At 33.6% G+C, this 21,981-nt stretch overlaps 3 protein-coding genes across 3 annotated transcripts; all 3 read right to left on the bottom strand.

The window, feature by feature from the left end:
• Positions 1–517: 517 nt before the first annotated feature.
• On the bottom strand, positions 518–2,121 carry LOC145588097 (allene oxide synthase 3-like). Its single transcript, XM_081644742.1, has one exon. The coding sequence runs from the start codon at positions 2,085–2,087 to the stop codon at positions 594–596; it is 1,494 nt and encodes a 497-aa protein (XP_081500868.1). The 5' UTR covers positions 2,088–2,121; the 3' UTR covers positions 518–593.
• A 1,033-nt stretch (positions 2,122–3,154) lies between these two features.
• Positions 3,155–4,886, bottom strand: LOC145588096 (allene oxide synthase 3-like). The gene has a single exon (XM_081644741.1). It carries the CDS (start codon positions 4,747–4,749, stop codon positions 3,292–3,294), a length of 1,458 nt encoding a protein of 485 aa, XP_081500867.1. The 5' UTR covers positions 4,750–4,886; the 3' UTR covers positions 3,155–3,291.
• A 349-nt stretch (positions 4,887–5,235) lies between these two features.
• On the bottom strand, positions 5,236–10,225 carry LOC145588095 (uncharacterized). Its single transcript, XM_081644740.1, has 7 exons — positions 10,115–10,225; positions 9,769–9,934; positions 9,159–9,217; positions 8,510–8,628; positions 8,016–8,256; positions 7,626–7,749; positions 5,236–5,683 (listed from the first exon to the last, which is right to left on the bottom strand). Exons 1-7 carry the CDS (start codon positions 10,172–10,174, stop codon positions 5,604–5,606), a joined length of 849 nt encoding a protein of 282 aa, XP_081500866.1. The 5' UTR covers positions 10,175–10,225; the 3' UTR covers positions 5,236–5,603.
• Positions 10,226–21,981: the final 11,756 nt, after the last annotated feature.

Here is a 21,981-nt window from a genome sequence, read left to right as displayed (position 1 = left end):
AGAAGGGTTCGGGCAATTTGGTAGGAAAATTTAATGTTTTAAAAAATAATTGGTGGTAAAACAAAAACCATTATAAATGGTAATTCTAAAACGAAAACAATAGTAGATGGTTGTTGTCAAATTTCCATATTTTTAAGCAACAAAGCCCCTCTAATGACGTAATGAGTCTAATCCCACTATATTTCCTCTTATCATTTTGAAAATATATATGTATGTAGTAAAAAACTCATTGAAAACCATGGAATTCAAAGCATAAGGAAATTTTTTTGGAGAGATAGAGAGAAGATATAGTTATACTTGTAACTTTGGAAGTACATTACTTTTTCACTTGTAACTTTGTAAGTATATTCAAACCATGGAATTCAAAGCATAAAGAAATTTTTTTGAAGAGATAGAGTCATAGAGAGAAGATATAGTTATACTTGTAACTTTGTAAGTATATTCAAATTCAATCAGGCTATACATTTATTGCCTTATGCCCTTTATTTTTGCATAAAATGGTAATTGTCAATCACACATAACTTTACATTAATCATCACACCATAAATCACATCCATAATATGTTTTAGTAAGGTTATCCGTTTATCCCTATATCAAGGGCTTCTCTTGGCTTTCTTCAAGGACAAGAAGGTCACGGTGGTATTCGACAACAAGGTGCCGATTTCAACTGAAAATGTATCATACCGTAAGAAGAATTCCGCCAAGAAAACTCTAGGCAAGAGCTCCACCAAGTTCTTACCAGGGCATTGCTTATTATGCATAGTTGGTTCATCGATTCCCCTTCCATTCGACCATAACACGTACTTCAACAATGTTTCTCCTTTCTCTCCGACAAATCTACTCCCTATAAACTTCTCAGGATCATTAAATATCTTTGGATCTTTTGTAGCATAGGGTTGATATCCAAATATCATCTCCCCTTTCTTGATCTTAAACATAGCATCATGAGTTTGAATCACCAAATCATCCTTAGCTCGCCCATATTGGTATGGTACAGGAGGCTCAATCCTTAGAGCCTCATAGACCACTGACTTGGTTAACGCCATCTTGTTGATGGCATTCAAGGTGACTCCACCCTCACACTTCACAGCAGCCCTGATTTCCTTTGCTAGCTCGCGATGTAGGGTCTCTCCTCCGGATGCAACCCATTTGATCAAAGATGGAAAACACTTTATAAACCCCCCAAATGCATTAAATCCAGCCATAAAAATTAAATTATGGCAGGCCTCTTCTCTACTCATACCAAAGCTTTCAGCTTTGTCTAGAAATGATGTTGCAGAGGAGTAAAACGCGTCATAAAACTTTTTATAATCACCTTTTACTAGAAAGAAAGGTAGCCTAATAGAATGCAATATGAAATCTTCAATCGGGGCTAACAACTTGGGTAAACCCAATGTGTTCAAGGGTGCTAATTGGAAAGTTATCCACTTTCTAAACATGCTAGGTCCCTTGGACTCCAACTTGGTATCCGAAGGGTTCTTACCCTCACAAAACAATCTAAAAACAAACTCAAGCGATAAAGCATCATTCAATGGCCCAAACTCTGCCCGACCTTTGCCCTTCAATTGATCCTCTAGCTCTTCGAACATGCCTTTTAGATTACTGTGATAGAGGGGGATAATCTCCTCATGCTTTGAGGTGAGGAAAGAAAGTAATAAGGACTTAAGAGAGCCATGTGCAGGCTCACTTGGGTCCAAGTAGGAGCACACACGATAACCTCCGGTGAAGGAGGTGGAAGACATGTAGGTTCCTGTAAACACATCGCGTTTTTCAACCTTAGAAGTATCAAATAGGATAGGGAAACTCTTGCCATCCAGAAGAGCAATAACTCGCGAGTCATGGGATATCCAAGGACCGGGAGGCATGTTAACTCTAAACACCGTGGAGTTGTATTTTTCCATTCGAGACCTAAAGAATTGGTCTTCTCCTTGGACATAAAAGTAGTCCCACCGATCCTTAATAGCTCCAAAGAAGGGCACACCATAACTCCCAGGGATTTCACGAAGGGGAAGGTCCGGCAATGGTGACACTAAAAGCTCATCGCTCTCATTTTTAAGATGAGAAGAATACACATATGGAGATGACATTGTTGAGAACTTGAGGAGGGTGGTAGGAAAATTCAAAAATAGCTAATATATAGCACAAATATCATATGAAGAATAGAGCACATCAGAGCCAACTAGTTGCTAATATAGTCTTAACAACTTACTGTATCATACAAATCCGTTGAAGGGACAATATAAAGATTACATTGCTTAAAGGAAGAACAATGAGAAGTGTAAAATCAGAAAATTTTACGCAGAAAAACTTACCACCTACCATCCAAGATATTACTGTTTTTAGCTAATATCATTATACGAAGTATGTATTAAGATTTGGGTGCACCTAGCTTTAGATGTAGTCAAGTGAATAATAGAGGTTCCAATTAATTTCGCGTGTTTTAATCCTCTTCCTGATGCACTTAATGTTAGAATCACCCAACTGTGTATTAAAGGTCCAGTCATTCCACGGTCGGCTAACCAACTGTTGTCCAGCCATAACCTCTCCCTACTCCGTACAATATGTGAGTCTATATAATGTTGAAGGGAAAGAGAGAAGAGGGGGGGGGGGGGGGATTACAAAGTGAGAAATGCAATGAATCAGACGTCCTCCAAATTCAAGTTTGTAACATTGTATACAGGCAATACAACTAGTAGGAAGACATCAAGAAGACGTACCTAAAAACCTCCCATCATTAAATAAACCATCAACTTAAAACACCAACGGAAACTTGGAAAATGTTACGATAAATAGAACAAAATCTGTCAAAACTCAAGCAGAAGAACAGATATCCACCATTAGACAACATCTAATGGTGCAAGGACCATTTGCGGATTAACCAAAATTGCATATAAAACCCTTGGAGGTGGAGAGGAAGGACAAGGGAAAGCCACCACCTAGACGAGTCTAGCTTTGACATACTTTGTATTACAGATTCTTATTTGAAAAGTGTACACTGTATACTTGTATGATTAGAGAACCATTTCATTAAAAATTATTCATAAGCAAATCAAACTTACAAACTTACAAGATCTCAGAAACATGTAAGATAACCTATTTGGAAAAAAAAAAGCGCACAATTGCATTTCATGATAATTTACTTGTTCTGCTAGCAAATTCATAGACATTTTTTATGCAAAATGTCGTGAACTAATCCATGCATAACTTCAAATAAAAAAAAGAAAAGCAAAAACAAAAACAAAAACAAACAAAAAAATGATTATAAGATATCATTGTTGTTTTTCTCAAACATCAAGTGCTGGTGGCTTTCTTCAAGGACAAGAAAGTCAGAGTGGTTTTAGAAGCATCAACAGAAAATGTATCATACTGCAAGAAGAATTCCACCAGGAAAACTTTAGACAAAAGTTCCACAAGATTCTTACCTGCGCACTGCTTGTCATCTACCGTCGGATCATCAATCCCTCTTCCATTTGACCATATCACGTACTTCAGCAGCCTTTCTCCTTCCTCCCCTACAAATCTATTCGCTACAAACTTCTCAGGATCATCAAAGATCTTTGGATCTTTTGTAGCAAACGGCTGGAACCCAAAGATCATTTCCCCTTTCTTGATCTTATATGAAGCATCATGGCTTTGAACCACCAAATCATCCTTAGCCCGCCCATACTGGTATGGGACAGGAGGTTCAATCCTTAGAGCCTCGTAAACCACTGACTTGGTCAAGGCCATCTTGCTGATGGCATTTAGAGTGACTCCACCCTCAGACTTCACAGTGGTCCTAATCTCATCAGCCAGCTCACGATGCAGGCTCTCCCCAGCGGATGCAACCCATTTCATCATTAACGGAAACCATATTGTAAATCCCCCAAATGAATTAAATCCAGCTATGAAAACTAAGTTATGGCATGCCTCCTCTCTACTTAAACCAAAACCCTCTGCTTTGTCCAAGAATGATTTTGCTGAGGAGTAAAATGCATCATACAGCTTTCTATAATCACCTTTCACCAACAGAAAAGGTAGTCTAACTGAATGCATTAAAAAATCTTCGATTGGAAATAATAACTTGGGTAATCCCAATGAAGCCACAGGTCCTATTTGGCCAATTAGCCACTTCTTGATCGTGATCGGCCCATTGGACTCTAATTTGGTGTCTGAAGGACTCTTGCCATCACAAAACAGCCTGAAAACAAACTCAAGAGATAGTACATCATTGAGCTGCTCGAACTTGACCCGGCCTGTATCTCTCAGCTGATCCTCAAGACCATTGAACAGACCTTTCATACAGCTCTGAAAGAGTGGGATAAACTCTTCATGCTTTGAGGCAAGGAAAGAGAACAACAGGGCCTTGAGGGATCCATGCTCAGGCTCACTTGGATCCAAATAGGGGCATACACGATAACCCCCAGTGTAGGAGGTGGAAGGCATGTAAGTTCCAGTAAAAACATCTCGTTTTTCAACCTTGGAATTATCAAAGAGAACTGAAAAGCTGTTGGCATCTAGAAGAACAATGACCCGTGGGTCAGGGGATATCCAAGGACCAGGAGGCATGTTAGCTCGAAAAATTGTGGAATTGTAACTCTCCATGCGAGACCTGAAAAATTGGTCTCGCCCTTGGAGGTAAAAAAAGTCCCACCGGTCTTTAATGGCTCCAAAGAAGGGCAGACCATAACTTCCAGGGATCTCACATAGAGGAAGATCCGAAGATGGTGATAATGAGAGGAGAGAAGAGGAGACTGATACAGATGACATTGTGAGAGAAGGGGCAAGTTAATACAATTGTAGCATTAGCACACCTAATATATAGCATATGTTGGGGCTGACCATAAACATATTAAGCCCTGTATAATTTCTTTAACACAGAACATTCTGAACTAGTGGTTAAGGCCTTGATTGAATCGTGGGTTGCATGTACTAACAAGTAAGAACAAATTGGTATTATTAACAGTAGAGTCAATATTAAAAAATGATAAGTCAACATTAAAAAAGAAAGTCCTCTTAAAAGCTTAAAATAAATATTGAAACATAGTTTGAAGAATTTAATTAACATTTATATATTGCTTTTGAACTTTTCCACTCTTTTTATTTAATTAGCATAATTCAAGGACCTTAAAGTCTTATACACAATGCTGCATTACCCCAACAATGTTATTTTATAATTCTCCACAACCATTGCTATTGTTTGTTAATATTAAGTCCAGTATTCACATAATGCTACAAAAAATGCATGATCAGGACTATAAGCAAAGCATAAAAGAAACCTGAATAAACCAAACGAAATCAACTCTACAACCCAGAAAGTATACTAATGGATTGAGAAGAAACAAAGAAATATGCCTACTATGTTAACAATCAAAACCGATACATAAAGAGCAGAGGCAGAGCTGTAAACTGTAATTAAGGACTAATACTGTACCATACAATTCCAATTCACATGGTGATTAAGGAAGAGTACCTAATGAAACAACCTCAGCCACAGAAGCTTTGTTGTAAATTCAACTCCTTCGCAGCTGGATCCTCTGACTCATGTTTTCTTGTACTTGGATTTGTAAACTAATAAACATAGGGTTCAACATGTATTAAATGTCCTACGCTTTCCAGCTAGCCTAGAACATCTCCATATCTGGAGGTGGTCCATACACACTCTTCCATGAAAGTGGGGTGATCCACCCTCTATCTTCACCCGCTGTATACAACAAAAAGAGAAAAAGGTTTACAAATCAATAAGCACGTGGTTCGACAAAGATTCCAAGCCACATTGGGTAGCAACATTGGCCAGGCCAAAATGAATTATAATCTTAACTGGTCAGAAGTAGAGAAGAGATTGGTTTTGAACCACTTGCAGCAACATTTTACCACATAAGGATAGTACATAGTAGTAATAATGAGTTACTAATATTAGTGGTTTTTTGTAAAGATAGAGCAAATGAAAATGTTTCAAGTTCTAGTAGTCAAGGTGAATATTACATTGATGTAATGGCGTTAACATTTAATAGAGAATCAGAGAAGAACATAGATTTACATATTACAAGCCTATTATTTAACCCCCAGTCTATTATTTAACTTTTGATTGAATAAATTATCTTTCAGTTCTGTTACTAATAACCCAACCCCACTCTCTCCCAAATGCAGACCCTACTCCATGGGTTAAAATTCCTTGAGTAGTAACAAAATTCATAATTTCCAGGCCATAGACCATCGACATCAACAAAACCCACTGCTATGTCACCAGAAGCATCACACAGCCACATAGGCAGCTCTACCAGTGCTGCCACCCACTAGCCTGTCACACTCATCATCATTACAACCCAAGAATGTGCACTTATCTAACCATCATCACCATCGGCTGTCCATCAGCTAGTACCATTGAAAAAATTACAGGAAAGCGTGAATGGCAGAGAGAGCAGCGGCAGCACAGTAAATATTTCATCACTGTTCTGCCACACTCAGCAAGAAAAACCAAAAAAGTGCCATGTTCAACACAACCATGGCCAGATTTAGCTACAGTTAAGTTGAACAGAGCCACCATGTGTAACTCAGAGAGAGAGAGAGAGAGAGAGAGAGAGAGAGAGAGAGAGAGGATGTGTGAAAAATAAAAAGTTTGTGTTAATTAGCGACGGCAATGTAAACCACACTTTTCTTCAATAGAAGAATATAACTTGTAGAATGAGGTGAGTTCCCCACAAAATATCAATACCTCAGATAGACAAGGGACTGTATAGCATTTACCACTCTTACTGACAGATCTTAATCATATGGCTATCATTTGTTTAAATTATCAGTCGAACTCTTGATTTGTAATTTGGCCAACGAATTAGAAAAAGAACTGGGAGGTCTGGGACAGAGCTTTATTCTGACATTATATCCCAGCATCATCAAGGAACCGAATACAAATAATTCTGTTCATATTCTGAGAATAGTAATTTGGCAGAAGAATTCAGGTGAGAAGTAAAGTTGAACAAGACTTTATTCTGACATTTTATAAAGCTACAGCTAGAGACCTTAGACAAAGAGTTCCATTCCTATCCTCAACCGGAACTCCAAAAGGGGGCAAACTTAGACAGAACAAATACAGCTTCCTACAAAAATATTTGCAACTTTAAACTGTCTTCCACTGTGCAACACAACACAAGCAGCGGATAGATATTTCATTACCAACACAATAGCAGACTTTGCATACACCTTAGTCGAATTGTGCAATAATACAGCTAGTCAAATGCAATCTAAGCTCGGGAAAGAGAAGGACTATAGGGCTTGCCGGCTTTAGTAGTTGATCAAGATAGGATAATATCTACAACTAGATATGAATGCTTGAGCTCCTCAGTCCTCACTCCAAAGGAGATAATTCTCTAAGCAGAACATTTGATTGGTGCTAACACTTGGAAATAGTCGCAGAGAAAAAAAATATCTAGAAGTATGCAAAAAGTATCTATGCAAAACTAAGATGAAAAAGGGCAGAGTAGAAAGGATTAGGATGTACCGGAAGGACAAAAGCCATATGCTCCAATTACCAACTTACCACTTGACATTAGTAGCTTACCGTTCACACTAAACATGTTCACTAACTACTCTGGTAATTCACAGAAAGCAATTAAGAAATTACTACAAAGTAATGTGAAACATCTTACAGTGGCAATCACTAGGGCGCAGTCCTGAAATTTTGCATGCAGCCTCAGCAAGATTAAAGGAATCACATATGTTATCTCCTTCAGAACAGTAACAGAGCAAGCAAGTCACTTTCAAACCTCTCGCCTGACCAGAAAAAAAAGAGGCAACTTGTAGATCAGTAATAATTGGGTTCCACGGCACAGTAAGAAAAATATTATAGTATCTCCTATAAAATAAAAACACAAATTCTAGTTTATATTTGCAACATCACAGATTTTGCATGTAATACACAGTTCCAAACGAAAACACACAATAGATATAAGCAATGAAGCAGTATTGAGTTGCGAACATCTACAAAAACTGTTCTCTGAAGCTAGCCTTGCTATATAAATGTCTTGCATAACCTTTACCTTAAAGCAAGAAAATAGTGCTGCGAAAGGCAAACTGGCATAATAATCTTCATCTTTTTCTAGATCATCATCAAAAGGAACAGAATTTTCCTCAACGATATTGCCTTCAGCAACTGTGCTAAGATACTGCCATTGCCCTTGAGAAGGAGTGTACTCTTGCAGTCGTTTCCATCCAAGCTTTTCACAATCATCATTACTTCCATCCGCATTGGTGCTTGAGAGGTAATGAATAGGCATTCCACTGAAGAATCAACAAAATAAATCAAGTTAAATGCTACCGTTCACTCCCGCATTCCACATAATTTATTTCAATAACAAAAGGCAAAATGGCCAGCTGAACTATTCAGAATGCTTCAGACACTTGTTAAAAAACTACGCAGAGAAAACTACATGGTTGATTAAAGTTGGTTGGAACTTTGATTGCAATTCATGATAGCTGAACCTATATCCTCTTTGAATGCAAGTTAAAGACCTAAGAACAAAGGCTAAGATACCTGGACATATCGACCTTTTTCCACCGCCCAAAGTCCAAGCTAGAAAGTACAATAACATGGTTCATTCCAGCAGCAACGGCAAAATCAGCCAAATTTTGGGCAAATTGAACCATCATCCCCTAAAAGACAAAATATATCAGAATAACAGAATTTTTCTATAAGAAAATAAGATTACCAACCACCAAGGAATCCTACACAAAATTAGACACTTGCCAATCTAGGAGTCAAGGATGACTGTATTGGTAGAAACTATTTGATCTCATGACACCCAAAAGTAATTGGAAAGTAGAAAGCCAAAGAATATCTTGTAAAATTAACTATTTCGACATTACAAAACGACAGGTGATCCTAAGTTGGGCAACAATGAGTCAGGTTGGGAGCAAGAAAAGCCCCCCCCCCCCCCCCAATCCACAAATGCTGGAACATTATTGACAATAATTTATTGAACATAACAGGAACAAAGATTCTTGCATCAACTACTTCACTTGTGCACTATTCAGTATACTAGTAATCAAACTTACTGATTTTCGTTTAAAATACTAGTCAACCTAATCAATTAGATTATATGTTTAGACTTTTTAAGATCATCAAATTGAAGCATATAACATTCAGAATCATGGTATAGCATATACAAGATTTATAATTTTACCTTAACTACTGGAGATCTTTGTTGAACATAAGTCAATTTACTCAAAACTGAATCATACACTGCAAACAAGAATATCATCATTAGATAGTTCCGAATTCGATCGAGTATAACAAACTAGAATATGATCACATTGACATTCTAGCATCTACAACATGGATTTCAACATTACCCTTAATTTTATAGAAACGGCCCTGCCCGTGATATAGTAACTGGTACTCCCTTCGTTCCACAATGATATTCTTGTTTGGAATATTTGACTTTTCTAAAAAAGATAGAATCTTCTATATTTCTCTTAATCTATAAGAACAAATATAGTCATGTGGGATCTAGTTTGATTCGTCAGTAGAGTATTAATATCCAACTTTTATAATTTTTGCTAGTATGAGATTAAATATATTTGTGGTCAAAGATGGGTAAAAAATTTCATCAATTCACGAAACAGGAACATCATTTTGAAACGGAGTGAGTATTAGTCTATTAGATGTGCGCAACCTTACCCCAACTAACTTAATGAGTCAATATTAGAAATCCATAACAATTAAAAACCCATAAACAAACAATGTACAATACTTTCATGAAAGAAAAAGTTAGGAATTAGAAAGAGAGAGACCTTCAAGGGGAAGAGCAAGGTCTCCATGAGGAAGAGGGCCAAAAGCGTCATTACCAACACAGGGAAGGATATTGGGATCATCCAAATACCCGATTTTCTGAGTACCAGTTGATGATATCAACAAATCCACTGCTAATTGTCCCACATTTCCTATTGATAAAGCTGGCTAATACAGTTCAACCCAGAATTACCAACAAAACAGAAAAATTAAACGTAAGAATTGGGGAAAATCAACAATTTCAATTTCAGCAAAATTGGTTAACCTAATACTAATTACTAATTAGAATGATGAATTAATCAAGAAATTAATGTGAATTGAGGAGTATTAAAGTTGAATTGAGCTTACCAGTATTAAAGTGGAGCAATCAGAGTGAGATTTCTTGCCTTCTTCTAGTACAAACTCCATAGTTTTCTCTCTCTACTTTCTCCCTCTTAGCAGAACTTTTCAGAAAGTTTGGGGAACAAGAAGAACAAGACTTTGGGCCTAACTTTCTTGGGTAATGGGTAAAGCTTTTTTTAGAGCTACAACTTTGGGCCTCTTAGAAGTGGGCCAATCCAATTTGTATAGAGTTCTTTGCACTTGTTGAGCTATGTCTTAGGCAAGGATGAAAATATAAGGATTAAGGAGACCAACATCAACATTCATTTCATCCTAGCTACCTACTTTCCCTTGCCTCATTGACGAGATAGTCTCACTACTCACCACATGTAAATATGTGGTAATCCAAATAAGTATTGTGTGATAATAGAGATAGTCTATTCATGTGCTAAATGAGCCGGCAATTGGAAAATTCTCTGTTTCACATATTGAGAAACCATATTGAGAAACGAAATTTGTTTCGTATGGGGGCATTTTCATGAATAAATCAACGACTTATTCATATTATGGGCTCCACAATAGAATAAAGTTGTTGGTTTATTTACGAAAAAGCCATGTGAGAAACAAATTTTGTTATCAGTATGAGAAAGTGGGGCATCCCTATGACAAGTCGATAAATGATAACATGGATAGTCTATTCATTTTACTCGTGTGCTAAATGAGCCCTTACTAAAAAGGGCCATCATCCAAGCCAACCTGAAATTTCGGATACAATATAGTAAGTGTTTAACATCATTACATGATATGTTGAACCTAACTATCTCAATCATTTTAATATTCAAAGGTTGGGAAAGGATTACAAAATTGTCATCTAGTACAACCGTTGTATGTGGGGAAGAAAAATATTTTGTACACCTAAACTAAGATACATTTCGGACTTTTTCGAGTTATCCTTAATCGTTATCCCATGTACAAGTCAAGCTCCAACATCGTATTGCTACATGCTCTCAAAGCCAATCGTACAATAAGTGAGCAAAAGAAGTATCAATTTAATGGTTCATATAGTTTGATCAAATCTCTAAAAGATGGTGTTTCACCTAATTTAGGTTGATTATGAATGTGCTGCATCTAAATAAAGAATAAATAAATACAACTTCAACATAGTTTTCTAATCAAGCAATATATATGTATACTTTTTTTTAGCATGCAATTTCAAGCTAAGAACAAGAAAATTCAGTACATCGAACTAACTAATACAGTTGCACATGCATATAGTATGACTTATACGGAGCTTATAACATTAAGAAGATATGATATGATCGTGACAATTACCAAGATTCGTTGACAATTTTGGATATTGTTGGCGGCATTAAATGCAAGATCGCTAAGTACACCACTATAACTGCTATGTTGATGTCTATGGATCCATGATAAAGCTTGTACGTCTAAAAGTCAAACTTGTAATCTTGACTTCTGGATGATCCTCTACGTATTACTCTCTCCGTTTCAATATATAGTAGTTACATCCTTTGAAGATTGTCAGATATAATGTTTAAATATATTCATTTCCTGACGTATAAATCATAAACGATAATTATTGAATATAATTGACATTCGTGAGTAGCTAGTTTCATAATTCAAAAATAAAGTGAAGTCATTCAAGTTTATTGAAACGGAAAAAGTATAACACAGATTGGTCTCTATCAAGAATAACGAAAATATCTCATGATTCATGAAGTAATATGAAATAATTATCTAAAAAAACATGGTGATGGTACGTGGTACGTAGTCAAGATTGTGACTTAGGCAGCAGGCAACAGCTATAAACGAAGACCAGACTATTAATGGCAAGTCTATGCATTTGGATTGGTGATTACTATTTACTCACTACAAAAAATTGACAGATTTGTACAATTGTACGTAGAGTTATAAGCAACTTAGCTTGCTAGCCGCTTAGTATTTATTATGCGTAAGTAATAACGGTTGATGATAATTACATTATTAGGTTTAACTTTGCCAAGCTGATCGAGAACCATATATACGTAATTATGTATAGATTTATAGTACTACGTACCCTACTACCCTATTACTCCTATGAGAGTTATGGTTTTATTTTTAGGATGATTGTATACTATGATTGTTAACTTTGAGATCGGCTTTTTATTATCAAGATCGAGTGATCACAAGTTCACAACGTAAGCAAATGACTAATGTGCAATTGCGACATGGAAATGTTTATCTTTCTTTTTTAAGTCATTTTCAAAATGCTATTCAAACATTTTAAATTCTGCTATGGAGGAGAATAATTATCCATTATTTCTATAAATAACATTATGTACGCTTTAATTTCTAAAATCTAGTTATCCAGTCCTTTTTTTGAGTTCAACATTAGATGAAAAAGTGAAAGTTTTCTTTGAAGATGTCAAAAACACATCATACATTAGAATATTAGATCAGTTTAGTTTAAGACTTCAAATTGTACTCGTCATATGACTCATATCTAGGGATGGCAATATTAAGTGGATATCCACGAACCCGCTCCACCCGCTATAAATAAATGGACGAAAACCCGAATTAAATGGATGAGAAGCGGGTGACGGATGAAACGGGTGATGGATCGGATCGGATGTGGATGATACTTTTTTCACCCGCTAACCATCCACCCACCCGTTTAACATATATTATATTTTTTAATCTAAGAATTTTAATAATAAAATATAAAATGTGCAAGAAAATTACTTATTTTTTTGTTGCAAATTAATTGTTCAAACAATATATTGTTATTGTTTCATTTTGTATTAATAAAATAAAAAAATTATTGTACAAATAACCGAAAATTAGAGTTTATGTGAGTTTTTTTCCACTTTAATACTCATCCATTAGTCATCCGCTCCACCCGTTTCATCCGCGGATGATGGACGGACGGATATGGATGATGGGTGAAGCGGATGACGGATGGATGTGGATGGAGCGATTAGAGTAATGGATGGATGCGGGTGAAGCTCCACCCGATCCGAATCCGATCCATTGCCATCCCTACTCATATCTGGTAATTAGCTATTTTATATATGGTTCAATTATGATCAATCCAAATGATCTGATCATTAACAAAATATTAATTAAATTTTAAATACAAGAAGAATAATGAGGTACATTATTTTGAGTCCAATTTTTTAGGGCTAGATGTACTAGTTTTAATTACCATGAATAATATCTTGATCATCATGTACACAAACCAAGCACTACAAAAAAATAAATAAATAAATAAATAAAGTTTAATTTATTTCAATACAAAAATTAGTCCGTACTGCCCAAAGAGAAGCATGTATATATTCATACCTAAATCAATCTTTAGATGATCGCGACAACATTATTGACACTAGTTAGCATCGACAAAGTTACCCAAACCCGATATCCCAACAATACTAGGGCAACTTACCTTGCATGGACCATATCGACATATTGTGGTCTTGTGGGCGTAACCTAAGGATTGCTAGCTGGTATAGTTGGACACCACCCATTCACCCAATCAACGACTTGGGTCATCACTCATCAGTCATCTAAAAACCAGTTAGTGATTCTCATAATAATTTGCAGATAGATATATAGCACTTACTGTGGTCTAACTATTGCCATATGTACGTATACTATAATTAGAAAAGTACTTCCATTTTTTTTAATCTATCTCTTTTTTCTATCCTCTAAAATCTTCCAGTAATTCATCGCCATCTTATATTATTTGTGATATTTAAATCATCCAGCATGTATACTTATGCATGATGAGGAGACAATGTGCCAATTAGAGAGACCCACATGGCATTTCATTTATAAGATAATGTAACATGCATGCATGCGTGGAGTAGTCATGATAACCAACACAACGCTTTTTATCTGATTGATTGTGATTTTATATAATTGTATGTCATTTGTATGTATGTATGATTATGCAAGTATTAACAAAATCTTAAATTGATGGCTTTGAATTTCACATGTTCGAGCGTCATCAACTACATGTTTTTGAAGAGTCGGAATTTTCTTATAATTAGACTATGTTAATCAATAATGTAGCTGGAGAGGCTGACTCGTGAGATGTTGACTCATCGGCAGAGTACTTCTCTTTATTATCAGAAATTAAATGTATGTACGTGTATGTATATATATCATGTGTGGAACATGTTATATTGTTAGACAAATTAATTAAACTACCAATTGATAAGTTGGTGATGTGGTGAATGAGCTGAGATGCACTTGGTAGGGATACGATGATTGATGACCGCGTATGTATTATTTGATCCCCCTAACAACAATTAGGAGGAGACTTGAATCTAATCACCTAAAATGAACTGAATCCTAAATCTGAATTAGCCCAAAGGGTGAAATGGTTAGAACACCCAAAAATAAAATTGTTAGACAAACTATTTGAGGACAAAAATATCTATCAAATTAAGTGATAATGATTAAACCTATCAAATATCTAGGGCCATGTTTGCCCATATAAGCCATATATTAAATCTATCTTATCTTCATAGGTTTGATATGAGGTCCGATCCATCATTATTACAGCACTGTTTCTTGAACATTCATCTATAATAGTCTTACTACTTTTTGTTCATTGATGGATGATAGAATATAAATGACATGACAACCAATTATTAGGTTTAGCATGTACTTCATTCTATATGATTTGTACTACTAATATTAGGTTAAGTACTTAGCTTCATAATTCTTTATGAACTGTACTTTTAGGCATATTATTAGTTTATTACATCATTGTATATCAATATATCACTTATTGCATCAAATATAATTTACGATCAAAATAGAAAATAAATTATATACTATGATGTGGTAGTATTTTGGTGTAGAAATCATGTACGAAGTATCTAAGCTACGACTTGAAGTAATTTAATATATATAGTGTGTTTGGCTGAGAGAATTTGAGGAGAAGGGGAAAGGTTAAGAAGGCCAGGAGAGATAAATATTTATACGAAGTATATAAAAGGATTGAAAAGGAAAAATAGATTGAAACAGGAAAGATTCATTATTTATCCTATCCATTTTCGAGTATGTATTCACCTGATTTTCACTTATCTGATTTTATCTGAAATTAACTAAACTTAATTATATGAACTTATCGATTTGAACCTAACTAAACTTATATAGTTATATGAACTTATCGATTTGAACTTAACTGAACTTATTAAAACTTATTTTAGCTGTAATTTGAACTTAGTAACCCTTATCATAACTTATTTTACCTGAACTGAACTTATTAGACCTGAAATAAATAAAATAAATGTGAACAAATTAGACCCTTAATACTCACTTACATAACAATCCTCTTAGCTTTTGGCATAGTTGGAAAGAAAAATGCTACTAGAGCAAACGGAGCACATAATTTGCTTTAATTTCCTTGCACGTTTCGTAGGTATATTAATTTTAAGGTTCAACTTTGTTGTATGTAATCCCTCTGTTTTCATTAATCTTCCTATGTTTGAAGGCGATTTTTCTCACAATCTAGGCGGATCATCTTCATAGGAAACAGCATACTCTCTAGCTCCATGTACTATATGCATACATGCGTACACAATTACGTAGTATATATATGCCATTATATGCATATGCTACGTATGGACATTCCTATTAATTACTTTCATAGTTTCATCTATTTTTAGGGCATGTTCTCTTCACATTATTTTCAGTTCAATTCAGTTCAGCTCCAATAAGTTCAGTTCAGTTCAGTTCAGTTCTTAATTTCCTTCTCTCATAAAATATTCAGTTTAGTTCAGTTCAGCTCCAATAAGTTCAGTTCAGTTCATTTCAACTCAATTCAGTCAATCAGAACAAACCCTTAATCGATCAAAGTTCTGATGTACAAAATATTTAAAAAAAAAAAAACGAAAATGTGACCTTTTTATATATTGTCTAATTAACTTTTCAACACCATAAATATATTAATGAAATGATGGGAAGATAATCAACATCACGTACTCAACCATATTATATACTGTATAATTTTTATAAACAACATATAAATAAATAAACATAGCTAGCTTCTATATTTGGTGAAGCTAGCCATTATTATTAGACGAGTTAAAGGGTTAATGTATGGTATTATTTGCATATCTAGTTGGACACTTTATGTACGAAAAAAAATATCTAAATCCACCAATATTAATATATCGTGCATTGGTGTTCATTTTTATACCAAGTAGAGAGAAGTGAAGTGAAGAGTTAAAGCAAGTAGAGTTAAAGCAAATAAGAGGCTATAAAAATTTGGTACACTGAATCTTAACATGAAAAAAAGGAATAAATAGAAAGGCAATAATCATGACGTCCAAAATTAAAATATCAACTTTATTTGGAAAGTAATATGGTGCACAAAACTAGAATTGCATAACAACAAACAGAAAGTATCAAAAAACAAGTTTGTTTTAAAATTTGTGGTGTTTTTTTTAGTCATCACTATTTATTGATCACTCCATCTACGAACCCTGCAAAGTTTAAGTGGGTGGTGAGATAACAGAATTATGGGGTTATCTTTTTATGTTTGTTGACGTGAAAATGGGGTTGCTTGTCTATGAATTGAATAACATTGAGAATGATACTTATGTTTGTTTCTAGAATTTTCTTCATCATGCACTATGCAAGTGTTCTTAAGCCTTGCAATAGTGGGAGATAGTTGTTATTCCACTGTTCACACGGCAACTCGGCCACTAAACACTCTTATCGACTGGCCCTAATCTCTTCGAATCCCCTTCGAATCTTCTATCCCATTAGCCCTCCAATTGTAGTTACAATGTTATTATCAGACGGATTTAAACACATGTATTTTGAATTTAATTAAACAGTCATGTAGATAACTACGTTTCATAACGTAGAACTGAAAATTAGAAATATTATTTTATTTCGTAATGAGTTATAGGTGAAGATACTCCACAAATTAAAGCAAGAATAATGTTCAAAAATATTGCATATCAAATTAATTAAATTGGGGGTACGGTACATTGTACATAGCTATACTCATCAATGTATGCGCTAGAAGTAGTTTGTATAGCACAATGCATGAATGCGGCGCTTTCCGTTGAGAATTTGTGCTAGGCCGAGTGTACGGCATTGCTTGCTCGTGTAACTCTAGTATTTTGTTTTTGCTACATTTTTAAATTGTTACATGTTGTATATGATTCTTGATCAAGCTAATTTAAGGAAGAATCCAGAATATTTCTCTACTTTTAGTACTTAGAATAAGGATTATTACTTTTTCTATTTAATTGAACTTACGGATAATAATTGTCATCAATTGATGAGACATGCACAACGTATACAAGGTGGTTTTAATTTTTCTCCTTATAAGGCCTAAGGGATGGGTATATTTATTCATGCATATCGTGTTGTTATTATTTATACTATATAAATATGTTTCATGCATAGGAATATTATTTATCTTATTTTGAACATTAAATCATGTTTCTCATTTAGAGAAATACAATATGTTGCTCAAAGGAGTAAAGTTGTAATGTAATAACGCAAAACCACATACCACTTCAATTCACCCCCAATTTACTAAAATAACATGTAGTTATTTACAATTTTGTCAGATGAGAAACTGAGAATTTCTAGTCAAATCTCTAGTATATATATAAGTCTAACGCTTTAGAAGTTTATTTGGTGGCCACGACCTTAAATACCTAAAAATGATCGTCAATTTTAAATATTTTGTATACTTTAAGAATGGCCGGTTATTGTACATTTGTACTTGTAACTATTTTCAAATATTAGTACACACCATTAGGAAATAACAAATGTTTTACTGCAAACATAAAATTTGGTCTACTGTGATTTAAATATAAATGTAACTAAAAAAATACATTAATTATGAAATACAAAATCATTAAAACGTGGGTTTCTACAATGGTCGTTTGAAATATGACTATCTTATTATTTTAATGATAAACAATATGAGCGATCCATTTTTTCACTCTATAAATTGGATACAATTAGTATTCTAATTTCTACAATGCAAATATAATTTATGAAAATTTTAATCCAACATAAAATAAATAATTTTTAAGAAACTATAGAATAAGAGTAAAAATTACATAAATAAAACTAAAAATTTGATAATCAAAAAATGTTGATGATAATATTTTATAGCAAAAATAGAGTAATATATATAATTATTACTCGGATAAAAATACATTTATAAATTATATAATATTAAAATATTATGATAGTCATATTTCAAACGACCACTATAAAATTTTTACATTAAAACATTATGCTAGTCATATTTCAAAGGATGAGTATAAAATGTTCGCTTATTCCAATAAGAATAACTAATACAAGTATATATTTTACCGAATTATTACGAAAACAACATAAGTAATAACCTATCCACCTTGCACTATAAGTCTATGCTACTAAGCTAGCTAGCTAGCTAAGTCCAACAATGCATGCACGCACTATAAAATCCTTAATCAATTTTTTAATCTTCCTTAAAATCTTGGATAAAACCCCCCTTTAATTTAATCACATAACATAAATTCCAAAATCCAAATCCACGTTACAAAGTTTGATAAGGTTAGATCACTTCTCACTTCAACTCATAAGATTTTGTCAAATCAACTACTATATCACTTTGAATATTAAATTATTATTAAAACCAAATTAATGTCTAAATCATAACCACATTAGCTGCAAAGTACACTTAATCTTGATTAATTTTTTTGTCTTGTTCTTATATTATCCAATTATATTTAATGGACTTTCCTGATTCGCAGCATCCTAAAAATCTTCATTAAACATAAATTATTATCATCCTATATTGCATGTTTGTGTCTAGGGGTACTGTTTGTAACCACGCTAACAGGAGATTACCTTAATACATTACTAACTATATAAAATTAATCTAATTATTGCCATCTGTATAGTTTTGTGATACTTTATTAAATTATCTACTTAGTTTAATTATGGACACCTGGCTTTTAGAATTATGTAGGTTTCAATCGCTCTCAATTTAAAGACCCTTTAATTTAATTGAAAACTTTTGAATTGATCGAAATTGCTCTTTGATATGATCTCGTCATGCAATTTATGAATTTTTAATCATTGGTTTAGCTATTCGTAATCGTAAAGGTTATATTTAAGCACTTACAGATTAAAACTAATATACAAGTATATACTAAAACAAAACATTAAAAATGACATATGTTAGAGAGTTAGGGATAGCTCAAGTGGTTAGAGCTTTCCTGGCCTCTCGGCTCTAAGAGATCCGATCTTGGGATCGATTCTCATCATTTTCTATACATTACATGCATCATCAGTTGTAACTATAATTAATGTATCAGTTATTCCGTTTCACCTCTATTTCTATTCAAAAAAAAAAAAAAAAAAAAGTTTCACCTCTATTTCCAGTAATTAGTACTGCCAAAAATAGCCGCAGATATTCATTTTAATCGGACACACTTTATATGTAGTTGGACTAAAATAGGTGTAGAGGGAAATGACAACATTGACAAGCTATAAATTTGAAGATAGATTATATTAAGACTAATTAAGTTGGTGAACCATAATTTTCAAGAAATGTTAATTAATTGAAGTAAAATGAATATGATGAGACACGTGTACGGTGATGGCGCACGTAGCACGTGATGTAGCATGTTGGCAAAATCATAAATCTTAGAATCTTGCTGAATTAATACTGTGCTAAGTAGTTTATTATATCATAATACTATTTATGATAATGTTGCTAAAGTGATAAATTATGATGTATTATGTTGGATAACATATGTCAAGCCCCTATTATAACAAACAATAAAAGACAGCAGACAGTTGCTGGTCAATCAATATAATCAAGCTAATAATAAGGGATGTTCATGTTTAAGTGGAACTAGTATGATTAGTGTTTTTTATTTTTTAGCAACTAACATAAGAACTTTGAGGTGTTTTCTAGTTCTAGATTACAACTACACCACTTTTAATTATTGAGCTACCATTGATATTATTAGCTTGGCCAATATGACAAGATAGTTATTAATATCTTGATACCATCATATTTCGGATTAGAACAAGTACACTGTTGACATGCGTATTACTCCGCAATATATGTCTTTTATTTTTATCTTTTGAAATTACGCTGATTTGGTTATTGAGCAACCATTAACATTAAGTGTTCTATTTAATTATGAATTCATCATCAAATTCATTAGAGTTGGTCTAATGTTGGAATTTAACAAAAATGAAAAATAAGAAATTAAATAATTGTTAATTATGCCCAATAGTATGGCCTATGCTCCTATATAATAATTGGTATACGAGTATGATGCAGGCATCTATCTGATATCAGCAATTACTTTATTTACAACATTCTACTTTCATTTTTATGGTAACACTTGGCTGGTTTATTGAAATAAATTACTCTCACTTTCTTTGCTAACACCAACCAAATTTCTTATACGCAACTAAAATTTGTTTAGTATCTCCAAAGTAGATTTATTTACCAAATGATACTCCGATCAAATTATTGGCTTAATTGTCGTCGGGGTGCTTTTTATTTACCAAATTGTCGCCTGATGTTTTTTTTACCAATTTGTCGCATAAGGTGTTTTTTTTTTTTACCAAATTGGTCAAGTACATATCTTTTTACCTTTTTTATTTATCTTAACTTGTAACCAAGCAATATGTTTTATGAATTAATTAATAGTGATTACAAGGATTTTAAAAAGAGAGGGTAATCTCGTACTATGCTAAAACTTATTAATTAGCTTATGAGTGTTTGTTTATACTCATATTGATGCTCTTTTAGTCATTTTTCCATCCATTTGGATAGTACAATACTTACATACTCAATGCGTTAATTAATTTGATAATTAATGGCCTTGTTTGGTAGTAAGTTTATTGGGGGTATATTAGTTTATTTGACTAACTTTAGCTGATTGACTAGTCAAACAAGCTAATATAAGTGTTTGGTAGAAAGCTTATTGAAAGAGCTTATTCCACTAAATAAGCTCTTTTTGAAAAAGCTCATTTTAGGAGCTTTTTCAGTTAGCTTATTCATTAATTATTGTGAAATGACACTTATAACCTCATTTAATTTAAAATCCTATCTAAACTATCTACCCCACAATTAGCTTATTGGTCATTTCACATACTCAATCACCTTTAAGCTATCATCTATTTATCAAACACTTATATATATATAACCAGTTAATACAATAAGTTAGTCAAATCAGTTAATAAAATCAGCTAGTCAAAATCAGCTAACTCAATCAGCTTCAGCTTTCAGCTTTCTCCCAAACAGGGCCAATATCTATATTTATTAAAGTTATTATAAAAAAGTAGAGTACGTGATCTAACAATTGTGTTACATAGCAACATTTTCTGTAAATACTAATGAGAATACTTAGTTAAAGTTAAGTTAGCATAAAAATAAAATTGTTTTAAAAATGTACGGATTGATTAGTTATTTATGACTAAATTCAGATTATCCTTTTGTAATTTTAACCTAAATACTCCATATTAAACAGGTACGTAATTGGCTAATAATAGAATTAATTACACCTGTAGCCATTTTTCATTTGGAGGAATAATGAAAATGATGAGCCAAATGTATGATAATGACACACTTATAATGAGATGATGTGTGTTGCTCGTATCATAGAATCATGAATTAATAAGAGTGAGGGATAGCTCAAGTGCTTGAAGTTTATTTCCCGATTCCAGAAGATCCTGGAATCGATTCTCACCTCAGCCCTTGTGGCTCTCTAAAAAAAAACACACACACAAAAAAAAAAACAAAAAAAAAAACATGAATTAATGGCTAATAATGCGCGTAATTTATAAGTGATATTATCTAATTAGGATATTGTTGTAATTTTGTGTATACTTTGTCTCAT

This window comes from Chenopodium album, chromosome 17, assembly GCF_948465745.1.
Source record: "Chenopodium album chromosome 17, dcCheAlbu1.1, whole genome shotgun sequence".
In the NCBI taxonomy this organism is placed as follows: Eukaryota; Viridiplantae; Streptophyta; class Magnoliopsida; order Caryophyllales; family Amaranthaceae; genus Chenopodium; species Chenopodium album.
The sequence above is the reverse complement of the archived record's forward strand: the minus strand, read 5'-3'. Positions and strand labels throughout refer to the sequence as shown.

Coding starts and splice junctions, on each gene's coding strand:
- LOC145588097 (XM_081644742.1), bottom strand. CDS start 2,087: ATGTCATCTCCATATGTGTATTCTTCTCATCTTAAAAATGAGAGCGAT.
- LOC145588096 (XM_081644741.1), bottom strand. CDS start 4,749: ATGTCATCTGTATCAGTCTCCTCTTCTCTCCTCTCATTATCACCATCT.
- LOC145588095 (XM_081644740.1), bottom strand. CDS start 10,174: ATGGAGTTTGTACTAGAAGAAGGCAAGAAATCTCACTCTGATTGCTCC. Junction 9,218..9,768: donor CCTTGCTCTTCCCCTTGAAG/GTCTCTCTCTTT, acceptor TCTTGTTTGCAG/TGTATGATTCAGTTTTGAGT. Junction 7,750..8,015: donor CACTATTTTCTTGCTTTAAG/GTAAAGGTTATG, acceptor TTTTCTGGTCAG/GCGAGAGGTTTGAAAGTGAC.